Source organism: Micromys minutus (assembly GCF_963924665.1).
Source record: "Micromys minutus genome assembly, chromosome: 1".
In the NCBI taxonomy this organism is placed as follows: domain Eukaryota; kingdom Metazoa; phylum Chordata; class Mammalia; order Rodentia; family Muridae; genus Micromys; species Micromys minutus.
In genome coordinates this window covers 40,154,127-40,169,747 of record NC_137969.1, presented here as the reverse complement: position 1 = coordinate 40,169,747, position 15,621 = coordinate 40,154,127, and the positions used below count along the sequence as shown (strand labels likewise).

Here is a 15,621-nt window from a genome sequence, read left to right as displayed (position 1 = left end):
GTGGTGGAGCTGGGGCTGGAACACAGACAGCCTGGCTCCAGGAGACAACCACTGTTGCCTGGCCTCCTCACATGCAAGGCAGGCAGAACGAGGCATGCCAAAAGTACCAAACAGGCTGTTTCATGTAAAGTGCATATGGGAAGAAATGGATGTAAGCACAAATTCAGAAACATGTGTGGGTGCTCAGTGTAGTTAGAGTGGTGGGTGGGAATTCTGAAGGCAGTTTATAGGGTGTGTAAAGCAGGGAGCTGCGGAAGGAAGTGTCTGCTGGCCGAGTTCCTCCCCTTAGTAATGTGGCTGCATCCTAGCTCGGCCACCGCTAGGCTCCCACTCTACATTCTGTCTTTGCGCCTTGTCTCCTTCCCAGTGCACACTGCTTCCCCGTCAGAACTGCAGGGCACACAGAGATGACAGAACCAGGCATGGGCACAGGGCTCATGGAGAACTCGAGTCTATATCTTTATCTGTAAGATGTCAGGGTACAATACGTTGAAAGAAGGCCTGGCATTGAGTAACATACTTGAGAAACATTTCCCGAATTTCCTCTGTCGACCATCTTCCCCAGTTTCCTCTCTAACTTTAAAACCTTTCCTTTGCTTTCTAACTCACACTGAGTTTCCATGTACCAATATAAACCTTCAGACCTGCCTCTATCATGGAAAAAAGGTGTAAGTACATTAAACCTCTCTCCCACGAATGTCTCTGTGTTCGACTGCTTTTGGTCCACTTTGGGAGAAACATCAAATGACCAAATTCACAAGCATTTGAATTCACACAGCACCCAAATTGTTCTGCTAGTTTTTATTATTGTTGTTAGTATCCAGATGTACCTAATCAATGAATTGGGTGACAAGAGTCACACTGATTCAAAAAAAAGAAAAAGTAAAAAATAAGAAACATGGTACGTATGATGTGGGATACCTGATGTTTCAGACATCTGTATTGTCTGGGAATAGGTCTGCACAGGATGAGGGGATAACTGCATGTGCTCTCTGCGTCTGGCTCAAGATTACGTCCAACAAAAACTCACTTCCCAAGGTTGACTGTATTTCTGAAAGCATGGATATTAATCCTCATCTGTGGAAGAACTAATTTTTACCTGGCTGAAATCTCTTTCCAACTCATTACTTATGCCAAATTACTGTTGCCCAATGACATCAGAATCCCTCTCTCCCCCAATGCTCTGCCTCTTACCCTGTAAGTTCCGCATGGGAAGTTCCCGAAGCCCAGTCTTGTTGGTCCCGTAGTTGGACAGGACAGCTAAGGCATAGGTGTTTTCATAGAGAGCGTTTCCTCGGATGATCTGCAGGTTCTCCAAAGGAATCTTCTCCACAGTGTTGAGGGCAATGAGCACATAGCCAGCCACCTCCTGGATGGTCTAAGAGAGAAAGCAAAGACTTCTCAGTTTGCTCTGGAGAGGACAAAAGGTGTGTCCAGGAGCCCCATTTAATGTCAAAATATCATTTGTGTGGCAGAAAAACCTAAGACACTTAGACAATTGTACTTGGGTAAAGGGAGTGGCAGGCTTGCAAAGATTCTTTTGTATTTGCATTAGAAGCCTGTGTAAGGAAACAGCATGTTATTTGGCACTCGGTGACTCCCACTTTGACCCAAATGAAAATGGAAGTGAGAAGAATTACCTTGAATGTATTGATCATGATTTCTTGTGGAAGAAAAAATGGGGGTGGGGGAGAATAAGTAAAAAGAAAATAAAGAAAGAATTTGAGTATTTTGGGGTTGGTTCCTAATGGCTCACTAAAAAATATTTAGAAATTTTGTAAAGTAGATATAAATTCCTGATAGTTATGGTGTATTTATGCCACACATAGGTGCATACTGCAAAACGGTTTTAAAAATTTATCGTTGTTATTATTTGGAAAGCTGGTATGTCAACACCATCTGGCTGAGACAATGGCTAGCAGTCAGTGCTACTATCTATGAGAACCATGGAACATTAGGTAGGTTTCAGTTCTATTTTCTTTTCCACAAATAACTTGACTTTCCACAAACCATCGTCCCAGCTGGCAGAGTGGACTTCTCATAAAATTCACCTTCATGTGTAGTCCCTGGGAGCTCTGGCTTCCTTCAGATCAAGTTACATACCTCAAGTCATTTGACTACAGCTTCAGTCTGCTTATGTTAAGTTTTATACTGATTAAGTAGGACGACCGGATTCAATGAACCAACCTTTAAGAAGGAAAGGTCATAATTCCTTTGCACATAGGTAATTTCCAAGTTTCCGAGGACCACTTCGCAGTTGTTGAACATCCTCTGCAGGCTGAGAAAGTGGTCTTCAAAAGTGCCCAGTTGGGTAAGCCTGTTACTTGTGCCTTGGCAAACTAGAATAAAAGGGAAAGCAGTCTTTCAGAAGACGCTTAGTAAGGTAGCAAACCACAACAAAACAAGAGTCGTCAGCTTTGGGAGCCACACTGGCTTACAATCAACTTTGATCAAAGCTACCACAATGTTGATGTGGTAAGCGATGTTTAAGTTTACACAGCTGTAATCCATAGTAAGACGGACCTCACCCCTGTGATGCATGCAATCCCGTGATATTAAAGATACAGAGAAAACAAAACATTTAAAATTCAAGGGGACAGAGGATGGAGATTCATTAGAACTTGTGTGTTCATTACTTATCTTGTTTCTGTGACAGAATCCCTGACCAAAGCTCCTTAAGGGGGAACAGTTTATTTAGGCTTCTAGTTTTAGGGAAGATAGTTGTCTATGGTGGGAAAGGCAGGGCAACAGAAGGTTGAAGCAGCTGGTCATTGCATCCAGGACTAGAAAACAGAGAGAGATGGGTGCCACACAGCTCACTTTTCTCTTTTTATTTAGTTTCAGGACCTCAGCCATGGAATGGTGCTGTCCGCCTTTCTACATCAATTAACCCAATCTGGAAGATTGCTCACAGATATGCCCAGATGTTAGTTTCTATGGTGATTCTAAATCTTGTCAAGTTAACAAATCAAAATCAATCATAGAAATTCTTAAAACAGGGTAAACTTAAGAGTACCTGTAGAGAAAGATCTCTAAAGAAAGATCCATCAAATCTACATGGATGATACAGTTTCATGTTGAGTTACTAGCAAAGCAATGGACAATTTATTTCTTACAAAGTAAGTATGTCACATTATAGTGTATACAGAGAGTCTTCAAAAACATAGCACTCAATATGCAGTATTTTCTAACCACAATTTTGTATACCCTAAATCAATGAAAGCAATGGGATTTAAAAAATCACCTGTCTAGAAATTTAAAACATTCTCTGAATAGTCAGAGGACAAATCAAAGTTCTGATTATAGAACACCCAGAAGGTTTTTTAAATGAAAAGACAACACTTTAAAGCAGTAGTTTAGTAAGAAACTACCATGTCTTTCTATCCTTTCCACAGTGTATTAGTCCACCCAACACATGTATCCATGTTTGCCTTGCATGCTCTGCCAAGATAAAGCTTGTCAAGACACAAACTTAATCCAAGAAAACACGAGAAATTAGTGGCCAAAGTTAGACCACATTAATGTACTCAGTAGTCTACATTTAAAAGCAAAGAAGACAGTAATAAAATGGTATTTACAACGTAGCTTTTGGGGAGACCTGTTTAGGCAAGTATAACAAAACAAAGAGGCTTCGAGCTTTTGAAGCAGGGAGCTTGTTAAGGGATATACTTTGAACCAAAATTATCCAAAGAGTGAAGAAATATGGCCCCTGGGCTTAGACATTACATTTAGAACTGGCCAGATCCTCCTGTGTTGCCAGAGTTGCTCTCTTGATAGTCACGGTAACCAGGGCACAGAGCACAAAATAAGGCCAATGTCAATACAGTGGTACTTTCTTCAGGTGCTTTTACAATGCACTTTTCTGTTTTATAGGCTCTTTTGTTTCCTCCCCTTGGGTTGTTCTAAGAGCATCATCTGTCTGGCCTTGTATGATGGAGCCACAGTAGCAACCAGCACATGTTCAGACACCACATAATCAACCCAAGGCATTTACAGGCACTATGAAGCAATCTTCTCATCCTCTTTAACTCCATGGGAATCTCCCTACTCCCTTTCCATTTTCTCCTACTAATTCAGCAGAAGTCAGGGCAGTCACAAAGACATTGTGGAAGTTGACAGGATCGGGTCCCCACCTTCCACCTGACTTGGGCGTGACCTAGTACGTCTGGTCCACTTTTACCTAAGAATTTGAGCTACTCTGATGTTTGCCTCCAATTGGAACAAGTGCTTAACTCTTCTGTGCATACAGATAGAGCACGACTATGTACTGACTCTTGGTCCTTAAGGTGTCACCATAAATGTACGTATAGAGGTTGGATGATCATATGCCACCTTTCCATTATCACATCATTGATTAGCAGCCATCTTTTAATTCACAGGCATCTTTTGCTTTTAGTCATTACTGATCACATGTCTGTTAGTCTTGTTCTCTACAACTGCTTGGTATGCACAACCTGCTGTAGTAGGGACCAAATCAGATGTCATTCCTCAGCATACAAAAGTACATTTCATTATATTTAAAATGACCAAGTACTTTACCTTGCCATTTTCTTCCAGTTTGCACCAAGGTTTTACTTTATTACTAAGTTACTAATAATTTTTTTTGTCAAAAAAAGTCAAAACATGCCATCTGAGAATAGTGTATCACAAAAAATTGTATTTCACTTATTTATTTAAAACGCTAAACAAGCATCTGAAGCACTTATTTTTGAATACATATTGAAACATTTATTATCCATTGTTAGGATAGGCTACTCTAACACTCAGATATAAAAAAGATTTTAGGTTTGGGAGATACTACAAACATTATTGGTGTGAATATTAATTTACAAAACACTTTGGGACACAACTGAGCAACTTGTTTAAACAAATAAAATTTATACCATGATTCAATGTTGGTAAACCTATTCTGAGGGAAAAAAAAGTCTAAAAATTTAAAACTGTGTTGTATGCAAAGTTTATTACTTTTCAATGATGCATAAAATTTCAAAGAAACCTAAAAGACCCCACCTCAGTCCCACCAATAGGTCTGTGTTTGAGAATAAGAAAAAAGTTGATATTTTATATAATTTAATAAAGTGAAGTCTATGTTGATATGTGTGGGTTAACTGCTTGCTTCAAAAGAAACCATTAACAGTTCTGTTCATTCTGAGGCTGTTTCTCTTTTTATGTTTCTAAGAGGTGAAAACATGTAAGTAAAGTCTAGACTGAAGATAAGAATAAGTTCATATAAGGGGGAGGAAGCATATCTTAGTAGAAGGACACACAGACACATAGACACACAACACACATAGAGCCATTGGTGCCAGTAGAGGTGAGGGAACAAAACAATGGACATATTTGACTTAGATTGCCTAAATAAAAGAAAAATGTCATTTTAGCTCCATCTTTAAACCAGTTAACCTTAATATATATACATACATACATACATACATACATACATATATATATATATATATATATATATATATATATATATATTCTTTTTGCAATTGTCTTACCACATAGCAGTGGTTGACTTGAAACTTCCTATGTAGATCAGGGTGATCTCGAAAGCAAAGGAATCTACCAGCCTCTACTTGAAGAGTAAATCTTAAATTCTAAATCCATGATAAAAAGCAAATGGAGTGTCAATAACATAGGTAAATTATTAAAAATAACAACTACAGTTTCACCAAAATTTGGGGTCTGAGGACTGGACCCCAGGACGTCACTCTACCACTGAGACTTTTCTATCTCTAGCAAGAAAAATTTTTGCATTTGTTTTATTAAACCAGAATAAACTTGTGGGTGACCTCGTCCTCACTGTATGTCCTTGAATTGATTCTGTGAACCCTGTAAGCTTCAGAGATGGCAAAGTGGTAACAGTAATGTTGTCTTCCCAGAATTGCTTGAAGATGGAGAAATTAGCAAAAATCTTCAATTTTATTTTATTGAAAAAATTTGATTCCTGCCACTACTGAGAATGTTAGCATGATGTGACCTAAAAAGAGAGAAGGTCTCAGGGTGAACAGAATTGTTAATGATGCCTTTTTGAAATGCACCCAGGCTGATGTTCGGGCCATAGGTACTGCACACTGGAGCAGTATATCTGCACAGTCACTGCTCGGCTCTAAGACAAGGTAAACAGCTACTTCTCAGAAAACTTATCAGATCAGAGGATCAAAAGGAAGACAAAGAGAGTTTCTTATATTTTAAGAGTTTCACAAAACATTCAGTATTGGGTTGAATACAGAAATTTCATACTATGCTGGGTCTGGTCATGAAAATCTAGACAGTCTAAAGGGCTTCAAGTTCCATCAAAACATGAATTTGACTTTCCTCCTGAAAATCCTGGGCAAGTGCTACCAATTAAGACCAAAGGTTGGGCAACATGGGTATTCAAAGCACTTAGCTTCTGGGCCTCAAGATGTGGCATAAGCGTTCATAAATATATATAAAAACTGAAGGTGTTACAATATGAACATCCCCATGTGAACACTTCACCACATCACTACCCAGATCCATCTGGTTATTTGGAATATACTTTAAAATTAGGGAGAAACACAAGTGAACTTCACCTTGACTCATGGCACAGTTTAGTGTGTTTACAGCTGTTTTTGAGGAATCATGCATGATTCAAGCAAGTGTACATACAAAAGCAATCTAAAATCCGATCATGATAAAAAAAAAATGTCACTGTCTTCCTAAATCTTACTTCCCAAGAAGGCTTGGCACACACCAGACACGATCTGATTCTAAGTATTTTCACTGCAGTGTGGTTGTGTCTACAATGGAAGATCACAGGAATGGATTTATAAAACACTACCCTTTAACTTGGATGAATTTCATGGCCCAGCAATTTGGGGATTAATCTTTGCTTTTGTGACAGATTCTAGGCATGCAGTAGGAGAAGTTATCTTTGTGGTTTCCTAAGACACCAAGAGCTGATTCGAAGTCTGGTTATTATTTCTCTTAAGGAAAGTTCAACTTAACTGGAACTAAGAAAAACCTGCCTCCTTTGTGCAGGGTTCCTGGCCTTATATGGTAGGCTCTGGTTTCTCTGTGCTAATACTGCATATATAGCTTTTCTTGTACTAATTAACACACAGCATAATACACGCTTTTCCAGATACCTCCTAATTCACTCTTGTACTTTTAGAAGTGCCCCAAAACATTCTATAATAGTTTCAGCTTGTTGTTATTCTCAGCTATACATTAGTGGCTGCCAATGTTACTGGTTTCTTGGAAATGTCTCCCTGTCACCTCTTTTGTCCTTGCTCTGTTTCCTACAGAACATTCCACTTTCAAACAGAGATCACATCACACAAGACCTGGGTCTGAGCCATCAGCATATTTCCTGGTGTCATTAGGATAAACGGGAGTTTCTGTTTGGTCCACAAGCTTTGTAGTTCTGGTCCCCATTAGCCACTTTCCTACTGGCTCTTAGGTCCATGCACATACCTCTAATCTCTCTCAAACCCAAATAGCTCCTGTTGACCAGGCTACCCCAATGCTTTATGAAGTGATCTTCCTCAGAGGTTCTCTTGTATTCTGTTATATTCTTTGTCACAACTACAAAATGGTGTTCAGGTAGTGGACACAGGGACATATGTGTCAAGCTGAATTCATACTGCAGCTTAGAAATACAGGCAAATGTAATGCTCAAAGGAAAGAGCTCTCTTATGCCTTTCCTAATGTGCTTTGTATGTCTTAGTAAATGTGTGGAGCTAACCATGACAAGTTATAGCATGATTATGAGGTTGCAAACTAAAACAACCCAATTACATTCACGAGCAAAGCACATTAAAACAACATTTCTTGTATTTTGAGCTGGGAAAGTAAACATCAAAATGAGTTGAGTTCTAGTTCCACAATTCTTCACTGTAGCCTATATATAATTCCAGAACAAAATTTGAATTTCTAAGGAAGTCCACACCAATTAGTGTTAGAACCCCTTTGTGTATTTTGTCATACTTTCTTGGGAGGTAGGTGAAATTTCTGAATTACAGGAAGGGCAGTTTTATGAGGGACAGAAGAGTATGTTTTTAATGACATCATCAAATACTTTTCTGTTAGCAAGACTGTCATCTTATTTAACTCCTCTCAATGTGCTTGCCAGTAAAAGGAGACCAGTTTTATCTATTCAGTGGGGTAATAGGGAGTGTAATAAGACTGTGAACATGGGGCTAGAGAGGTAGCTCTCTGGTTAAAAGCACTTGCTGTTCTTCTAGAGGACTCCAGCATTAGCATGTGAATGTTTACAACTGCTTGTAGTTTCAGCTCCAGCAAAGCAAATACCTCCTCTCTGAATTCTTTGGCATTGTATCTGTGTATCCAACCCTCCACATATACATGCATATCTTAATTTTTTAAAATCAAAAAAAGAAGAAATATTGTGGGGAAAAAAGTATTTCACAAGAATGTCCCTCTTTTAATATAAGCCATGGGTCTCATTTAGGATTTATAATAGTAGCAACATTTCTAAGTATTTCTGCTTACATGTCTACAATAATACCATGAAACTCCTTTCCAGTACTGTTTTTTTGATAATCTGAAATCACAGGTCAGTCGACTCATTCCTCACAAGTAGTTGAACGGTAAGTCATACAAATTTGTCTTATAAGTCAATTAATTTAATAAGAACCTACTGTGGACCTGACATTGTCCTAGCAGGTGGTTTCTCCAATTATCTACAGTGTTGAAAAATATGCTTGACACAAACTCATATGGTAAGAAAATCAGATTCACAGCAAACTAGAACAAACAGCAAACTGTGTTGGAGTACTTCTGCTGAGCAGGGTACCATGGAGAATGGCCCTGGTTGAAAGTTTGTCTACATGGAGATATAGAGTAACTGATGGGCTGTTGTTGTGCTCAGCTTTTTGGAGCCTAAATGAGTAGTCACTCCTCTCTGGCCTGAGTTCTGGTTCTCTTATCTCACTATTGCCTACATAGACATAGGTATGGCTGACTCTCCACATACAGGCACACTTCTACAGTAATTACTGCTTTGTTTCCTAAAGCCTGCCAGTAAAACATCCACTTCCATCCTTATCCTTCACAGCATTTGATGACTCTGACCTATTTACTCAGAGCTTGCCGTTCTCGGAGGAGTTCCACTCACCAGCAGGACTGAATCACAAACAACACTAGCATCAGCACTCACTCATATCTCATACTTTCAATGTCTGAGTTCAGCCCAGACCTCAAGCAAGCATCTAGCACTGCTAACTCCCTCCTAGGGCTGAAAGCCGAGGTGCCCTTGCACACAGGAACTCAGAGAAACCTACAACAAGTTTAAGTTAGTTCCTTACATTTGCTTCCTGCTATCATTGGGTGCTAGGACCCTCGAAGAAAAAGGAATGGAGTTTGGATGGATACACACTAGGGGACATAAATAATTATCACATGGTATAAACTGTAATGAAGACCAGTGGCAGAAAGAAATACAGAGTCCCCACAGGCTGGGGCTAAAAATGACCGCATAAGAATTGGCTTCAAGAGAAACAGGTTTTGACTGAACTGTCGAATGTCCTTTGCTGTGGCTAACTACCAGTTACCTATGACCTCTCTTCAGTCTGTGCAGCAAAGGACTAGACACCCGAAAGCATTTTGGAATTGTGAAAGGCTAGTGGTGGGTTGAAATCCAGCCTCACTAGCCAGTGCTGCCGTGGACTAGAGCACTAGTGTTCGCCTGGCTGTTTCCCTAAGAGCTTCTTTCTGTCAGGAGGGTTGAGTGCTTCCAGCAGGGTGTGGTGCCTCTCCCTCAGTACACCTTAACTGTCCATGTCTTTTCCAGCAAGGTAATGTAAAGTCAAAGTGAGACAGGTCTGTAAGATGTCCTTACTCTAGGCCCAGTCCCCACCCAACTCACATAAATTCTCTTTCATATCTTCCTCAGGTCTGATGACTCACTATCTGATGATGATGGCTGAGTAATGTTTCCCAGATTGAGCTGTTCACTTGTAGGTTGAACCATTCCTTTAGTATTCATGTGGATGCCATATATGGCCAGCAAGCATTGGGGCCTGTGGGGCTAGCAGAGCCTAGAACAACTCTACAGCCAATAAGTGAGGTTTACCTTGCTCTGTTGTTTTCTTCACAGGCTTGAGAGGTTGCTCTTCTGTTTATTCATTTCTTCATTCATTGAGCTACAGGAAGTCCAGTTTTACAAGAGACAGAAGACTATATTTCCAATGACCTCATCAAATACCTTTCTCTTGGCAAGACTGGAATAGTATTGTCCTGTGTTGTCTCCAAACAGTTAACCTCTCTCAGTACACTAACTGGGAAGGTAACATGAGACTGTTTTTCCCTATTCCACAGGGTAATTGTGAGTTGAAATAAAATTGAGAACAGGGGCTCAGTGGTTAAGAGCACTTGCTGCCCTTCTAGAGAACTCCAGTTTGGTTCCTAGCACTCGGGGAGGCCTACCAATGCCTATAACGTCAGCTCTAGGTTGTTCTTTCTTCTGTTTACTCTTTACTTAATCCATCGACCAACAACATATTTAATATAGCAGGACAAAGATAGTTGCCAAACATAAATCAGAAATACTGACTCAAGAAATCCAATAATCCTTTAAGGAAATGACAAGAAGTAGTTGTAGAACATCCCATAATGTGAGCCATGCTAAATGAATGTAACAAGTCAGAAGGAGGAGGCATCACTGAGCTTCTGATACCAGAAAGAAGTACTCCAACATTCTTTGGTAAACAAATGAAAATACAATGCCACATTAGGGGAATACACTGGTTCTAAGTGTCAGTGTTGAATTCAGTGACCTCAGCAGTGACACAGTTTTTCACTCTAAGTGTGTATGTGTGTGTGTGTGTGTGTGTGTGTGTGTGTGTGTGTGTGTGTACTTCATTTATGTGGTCTTGCTCTGCATTCCTCCAGACTACTGCCCACATTACTACTCAGGAATATAGTTCATGTTATTTATATAAATTATAAATCAAAAATAATCTTGGAGAAGGCATGAGATTTGCAAGGAAATAAGAGAATTCTGATCCAGAAAATGGGATTGGAAGTTAATTTTGGGCAAATATTTTCTAGCAAATTCTGGGCTCTGTGTGCTGGGCAGCACAGTCCTTACCATGGGACAATTTATATGGTTTTCTACTTTTACTCATGTTTCTAAAAAATCAGACTTTAAGGCACTGTTGTATATAAGGCCATCTCTGGAAATATAATCACATTTATGTTGTTCTACAATGAGTACTAGATAAACAATCTAACAAACATGTACATAGTTCTTACCACGAAAATTAAAAAACCAAAGGACAACGTAAATCCTAAAGAGAGCAAAAGGCTGCTGTGTGATTGGTTTGTTTGTTTGTTTAAATTTTTATCTGAAAACTGCTAGTCTCCCTACAACTGTTTCCTCATAACCATGGTAGCTCTTGGCTATTCCACAACAGTTACTCTCCAGTCAGGTTAGGTGAGGGAATCTTCTAGAATGCTGCTCTTGTAAAGCCTCAGGAAAGCCCTTGAAGGAGTAGCTAGGAGGAATCTCAGAGGATCTGAATTTTTCTATGGGTGACCTATTGAGGGAGGTGTCTTCCCCCAAGGACTGGACAGTGGGCTAGGCACAAAGACTAGACACCAGACGTAAGAGAATAGTTAGGTGATGATGATGAAGTTCCTAAGGAAGGCAGTGGAGGGGGGATGAAGTAGGCTGAAGATCAACCTATGTATGGAGACAGAGCTTCTGGCCAAGACCAAAGGGACACACCTCAAGTTTGCCTTCTACTGTCCCTTTCAGGCTGAGGCTGTCCTTTATACTAAAGTTGCTTTAAAAAGAAAGACAACAACCGTTAAAGAAATTGCTGGCCTGGTCTGACCAGTGAGCACAGTGGTCAAGTTACAGAAACAAGGCAGGTCTCACAATTACTTAAAAGAGATAGGAGTGTGTGTCTTCATCAAAAAAAAAAAAAAATGTTTCAAAAGCAAAATGAGAGAGAAGAGACGGAGGAAAATAAACTTCTAGATGTTTGACTACAGAGTGACTTTAACCATACATTTACTGGCACTCGTCAGTGGTTACTAGACTTGCAGCAACAGGTCAGGACTAAAACCCTGTTTCCACCTTTATCTGAGCAGCTTCCTAATCCCTCTGAGCCTCTTATTTTCAAGTATTAAACAGGAACAGAACAATTACCATGACTCTGGGAGGATTTGGTGAGATGGGAGAGTCCCTGGCAGAGCACGTGGTACGTGGAAAACCCGCACTAAACCTCACTGTGGCTCGAATCTGAAGTAAATCTGGATCGCTTCCCACTAGCATGAATTGCTTCCTTCCGTTCGAGCACTCTCAGAGGAGGCTGACCTTCTTGCCCTGCTGCTCACACTGCTGGTGTGTGGCCTTCCTAAGAGCTCTAAGGTCTTGCCACAGAGGGAGGGATAGCTAAGGCTGACCACAGCTAACTGCCCACCCGAATGGCAGGGATATGACCATGGCTCAGCAGGAAGGTAACTGGGCCCAAATCTTACCATCCGGACCGTGATGTGCCCAGGTACTTGGCAGTAAGAGAGCCAATCCGACAAGAGCCTTGCAAAATTCTTTCACCAGGAGTCCCCACTTGCCTCTTGGAATGTTTTCTCCTGCTGTTATTTTTCATTCAGTAAAGAGCCTTTCCTGACCCATTGCGGTGGTTTTCTGATTATATAAAGACTAGGCTCAAAACCAAAACTAAGTTGATTTGGATTTGTGTGCTGTGTTTGCACATGTTTTTATTCAGTTGTCCTTGAAAAGGAGCAACCTTTTCACTCACTCCTAGTTAGGCTAAGTATCTCTTTGTTTGAATCTCAACTGGGTAAAAGGCTGTGTATGGTAGGGTGTGGAGAGAGCTCTGTGGCCATCTCTCCTCCCAGTGAGGGCGAAGAGGCTGGGGATTGTCTTAGAAATCTCAAATTCAAAGCCCCGTTCTCAGGATTTACTCACTACGAGCAAACAAGAAACAAAACAAAACAAAAAATCCCAACCCTACTTAAGCAACATTAACAAGTACAAAATTCTCTCCTGAAAAGCCCAAGCCAAGCTCTGCCACAGAATAATCTGAAATGGGCTCTAAAAGTCATCGAATGCTGACAGAAGCCTGATACAGCTGTCTCCTGAGAGGTTCTGCCGGAGTCTGACAAATACAGAGGTGGGTGCTCTCAGTCAACCATTAGACTGAGAACTGGGTCCGCAGTGGAGGAGCTAGAGAAAGAATTGATGAGCTGAAGCGTTTGCATCCCCATAAGAAAAACAACAATATCAACCAACCAGAGCCCACAGAGCTCCCAGGGACTAAAAGAGCACACATGGAGGGACCCATGGCTCCAGCTGCATATGTAGCCGAGGATGACCTTGTGGGGCAGCAATAACAGGAGAGGCCCTTGGTCCTATGAAGGCTCGATGATGCCGCAGTTTAGGGGAATGTCAGGGTGCAGAGGCGGGGTGAAGGGGTGGGTCGGTAGGGGAGCACCTTCATAGAAGAAGAGGAGGGGGGAATGCGATAGAGGGTTTCTGGGGGGGAAACGGGATAATGTTTGAACTGTAAATAAAAATCTTCCAATAAAATGAAAAGAAAATGATTTAAGGTTTTACAAAAAGATCATCGCAATAGGCTAGCTGTTCTTTTTCTTCTAGGATGTGGTTACCTTTCTATGGGGAAGGCTATCAAGTAAGAGTATGTGCTCTTAGGCATTGCCACTTGTTAGCAAATGGCCCAAGTGTCAGCGCAAACACTGAGGGGTTATGCCCACCAGAACTGGCTTTCTATTGTGCTTGTCAAGGTCTACCAGAGGGAGTCTGTAGCATTACGTGTGACGCTCTGGAGGAGGGCCCAGAGAAGATTCTCTAGAAAGGCCACTCAACACGTAGCTGTGCAGATCAGGAGGTCTCTGTTCCTCCCTCTGCTCTGATGGAATAGCTGTAACAAAGAGAAAATGGGTGCACAACTGGCTGTGTTCTCATGAAACTTTATTTAGGGAAGCAGGTCGCAGGACGGATTCAATCTTCTGCAGTATTTTACCAGCCTGCTTTAAAGGAAGGCTTACAAGAAGCCAGAAAGCATATGGTTAGACACCCCTGTTTCTGTACAGACCAGCGATAACATTGACTGTAATGATGTTTTGTTTTGGTTTTCCAGACAGGGTTTCTCCGTGTAGCCCTGGTTGTCTTGTTACTCCCTCTGTAGACCAGGCTGGCCTTGAACACAGAGATCTGCCTGTCTCTGTTCCCTTAGGGCTGGGATTGAAGGGGTAAGTCACTACTGCCTGACTCAATGACAGATTTTTCTAAGGGCATATTATAAGAGGTTTTCTTAGGCTTAAATTTTCCTTATTTTATCATTGGCTAAAACAGAGTAGCTACTGTAAGACACAGATGGTGAAGGTTGGTGAAAAAAAGCTGTATACTAGTGTGCATGTGATTTGTGCTGGGTATCACTATAGCCTTAGATTTTGCCCTACTCCAAGCACTTCTAGTGATTCCACCTTCCGATAATGGAATAGATCTCTCTCCCCCCCCCCCCTCTCTCTCTCTCTCTCCCTTTCTCTCTCATATTGCCATTTTTATGCTACAGTTATTCCTTAGGGTTTATTGAAACTTGCTGTATCTCAACTATTCTTGACACAACAAAAATGCAATTCAAGTCTCTCTGCCCACCTTCTGGCCCTGCTGGTATTTTTAGATAATGTTTGTCACTACTGTTCTCAGCCCAGTGTCTTCCTGTAGAGTCCCCTCCTTGCCAGGCATCTGAAGAACCCCATGTGTGTGGCTTCTGGGCACAGGACCTTTGCAGGGCCTGTGTCTAGCTGCTGTTTCTGGCTTCTGTGTACTTGTAGCTATCTCTGTGTATGAAGTTGCATACATTTAGTGAGAAACAGTCTGCTATTTCACAGTATATTCAGTTTCTTTAATGAGATAATGTGGCACAGGGACTGGTGTCACATGTTTGTAGTCCCAGCCACTCAGATGGCTGAGGCAGGACAACCATAGGCTCAAGGACAGTTTGGCTACGGAAGTAAGACACTGGTTTTATCACTTAGTGGTAGAGCACTTTCTTTGCATGCCAGAACTTAGCTTTTAGCTTCAGCATTGACAAATATGAGGGCAGGGTTGGTAGTTGATTCCAAAGCTTAGACCAGGAAGTACTTTTCCTTGCTGTGTCTTGCTTGGGTTTTAGATTCCTAGCACATCTTAAGAGTGTGAAACCATTGTTAACTATTGTGTATGAATACATACAGACAGAATTGCCCCAGCAATTTGAAAGCACATTTCATATCTTCTTTCAAAAAAAAAAATCCTGCCTCAACTACAGATAGCATTTGTGAATTTCCTCTTCACATGTTCGCAAATGGACTTCAGAGATCCTTGAACTTGGCTGACGTTATCTATTGGTAACAAACCTTTCGATTCCTTTCCCTCAAGGACAGTTTCAGGTGAGTTGCAAGGAGACTCCTCAGGTGCTCTTTAAACAAAGGAGGCAGTAATGAGGCACAGTGAAGGCAGTGACAGGTGGTCTCCAGGAAGCTCCACAATGAAAATAGCTTCACACAGGGACAGTGACAACACTAAGAGTCTTCTAATTAGGTGGGAGAAAGAATGGAGTGTGAAATGAGGCAGTGGAACCCCAGTTCTCACAGCAA

At 41.1% G+C, this 15,621-nt stretch overlaps 1 protein-coding gene across 1 annotated transcript in view; it reads right to left on the bottom strand.

Moving 5' to 3' along the window:
• EGFR (epidermal growth factor receptor) overlaps positions 1-15,621 on the bottom strand; it is a 153,692-nt gene that overhangs the window by 48,021 nt on the left and 90,050 nt on the right. Inside the window, exons 2-3 of the mRNA XM_080942386.1 lie at positions 2,188-2,339; positions 1,195-1,378 (exon numbers count right to left, since the gene is read on the bottom strand). Of these exons, the coding sequence (XP_080798512.1) occupies positions 1,195-1,378; positions 2,188-2,339 (336 nt within the window). The remainder of the gene's footprint in view (positions 1-1,194; positions 1,379-2,187; positions 2,340-15,621) is intronic.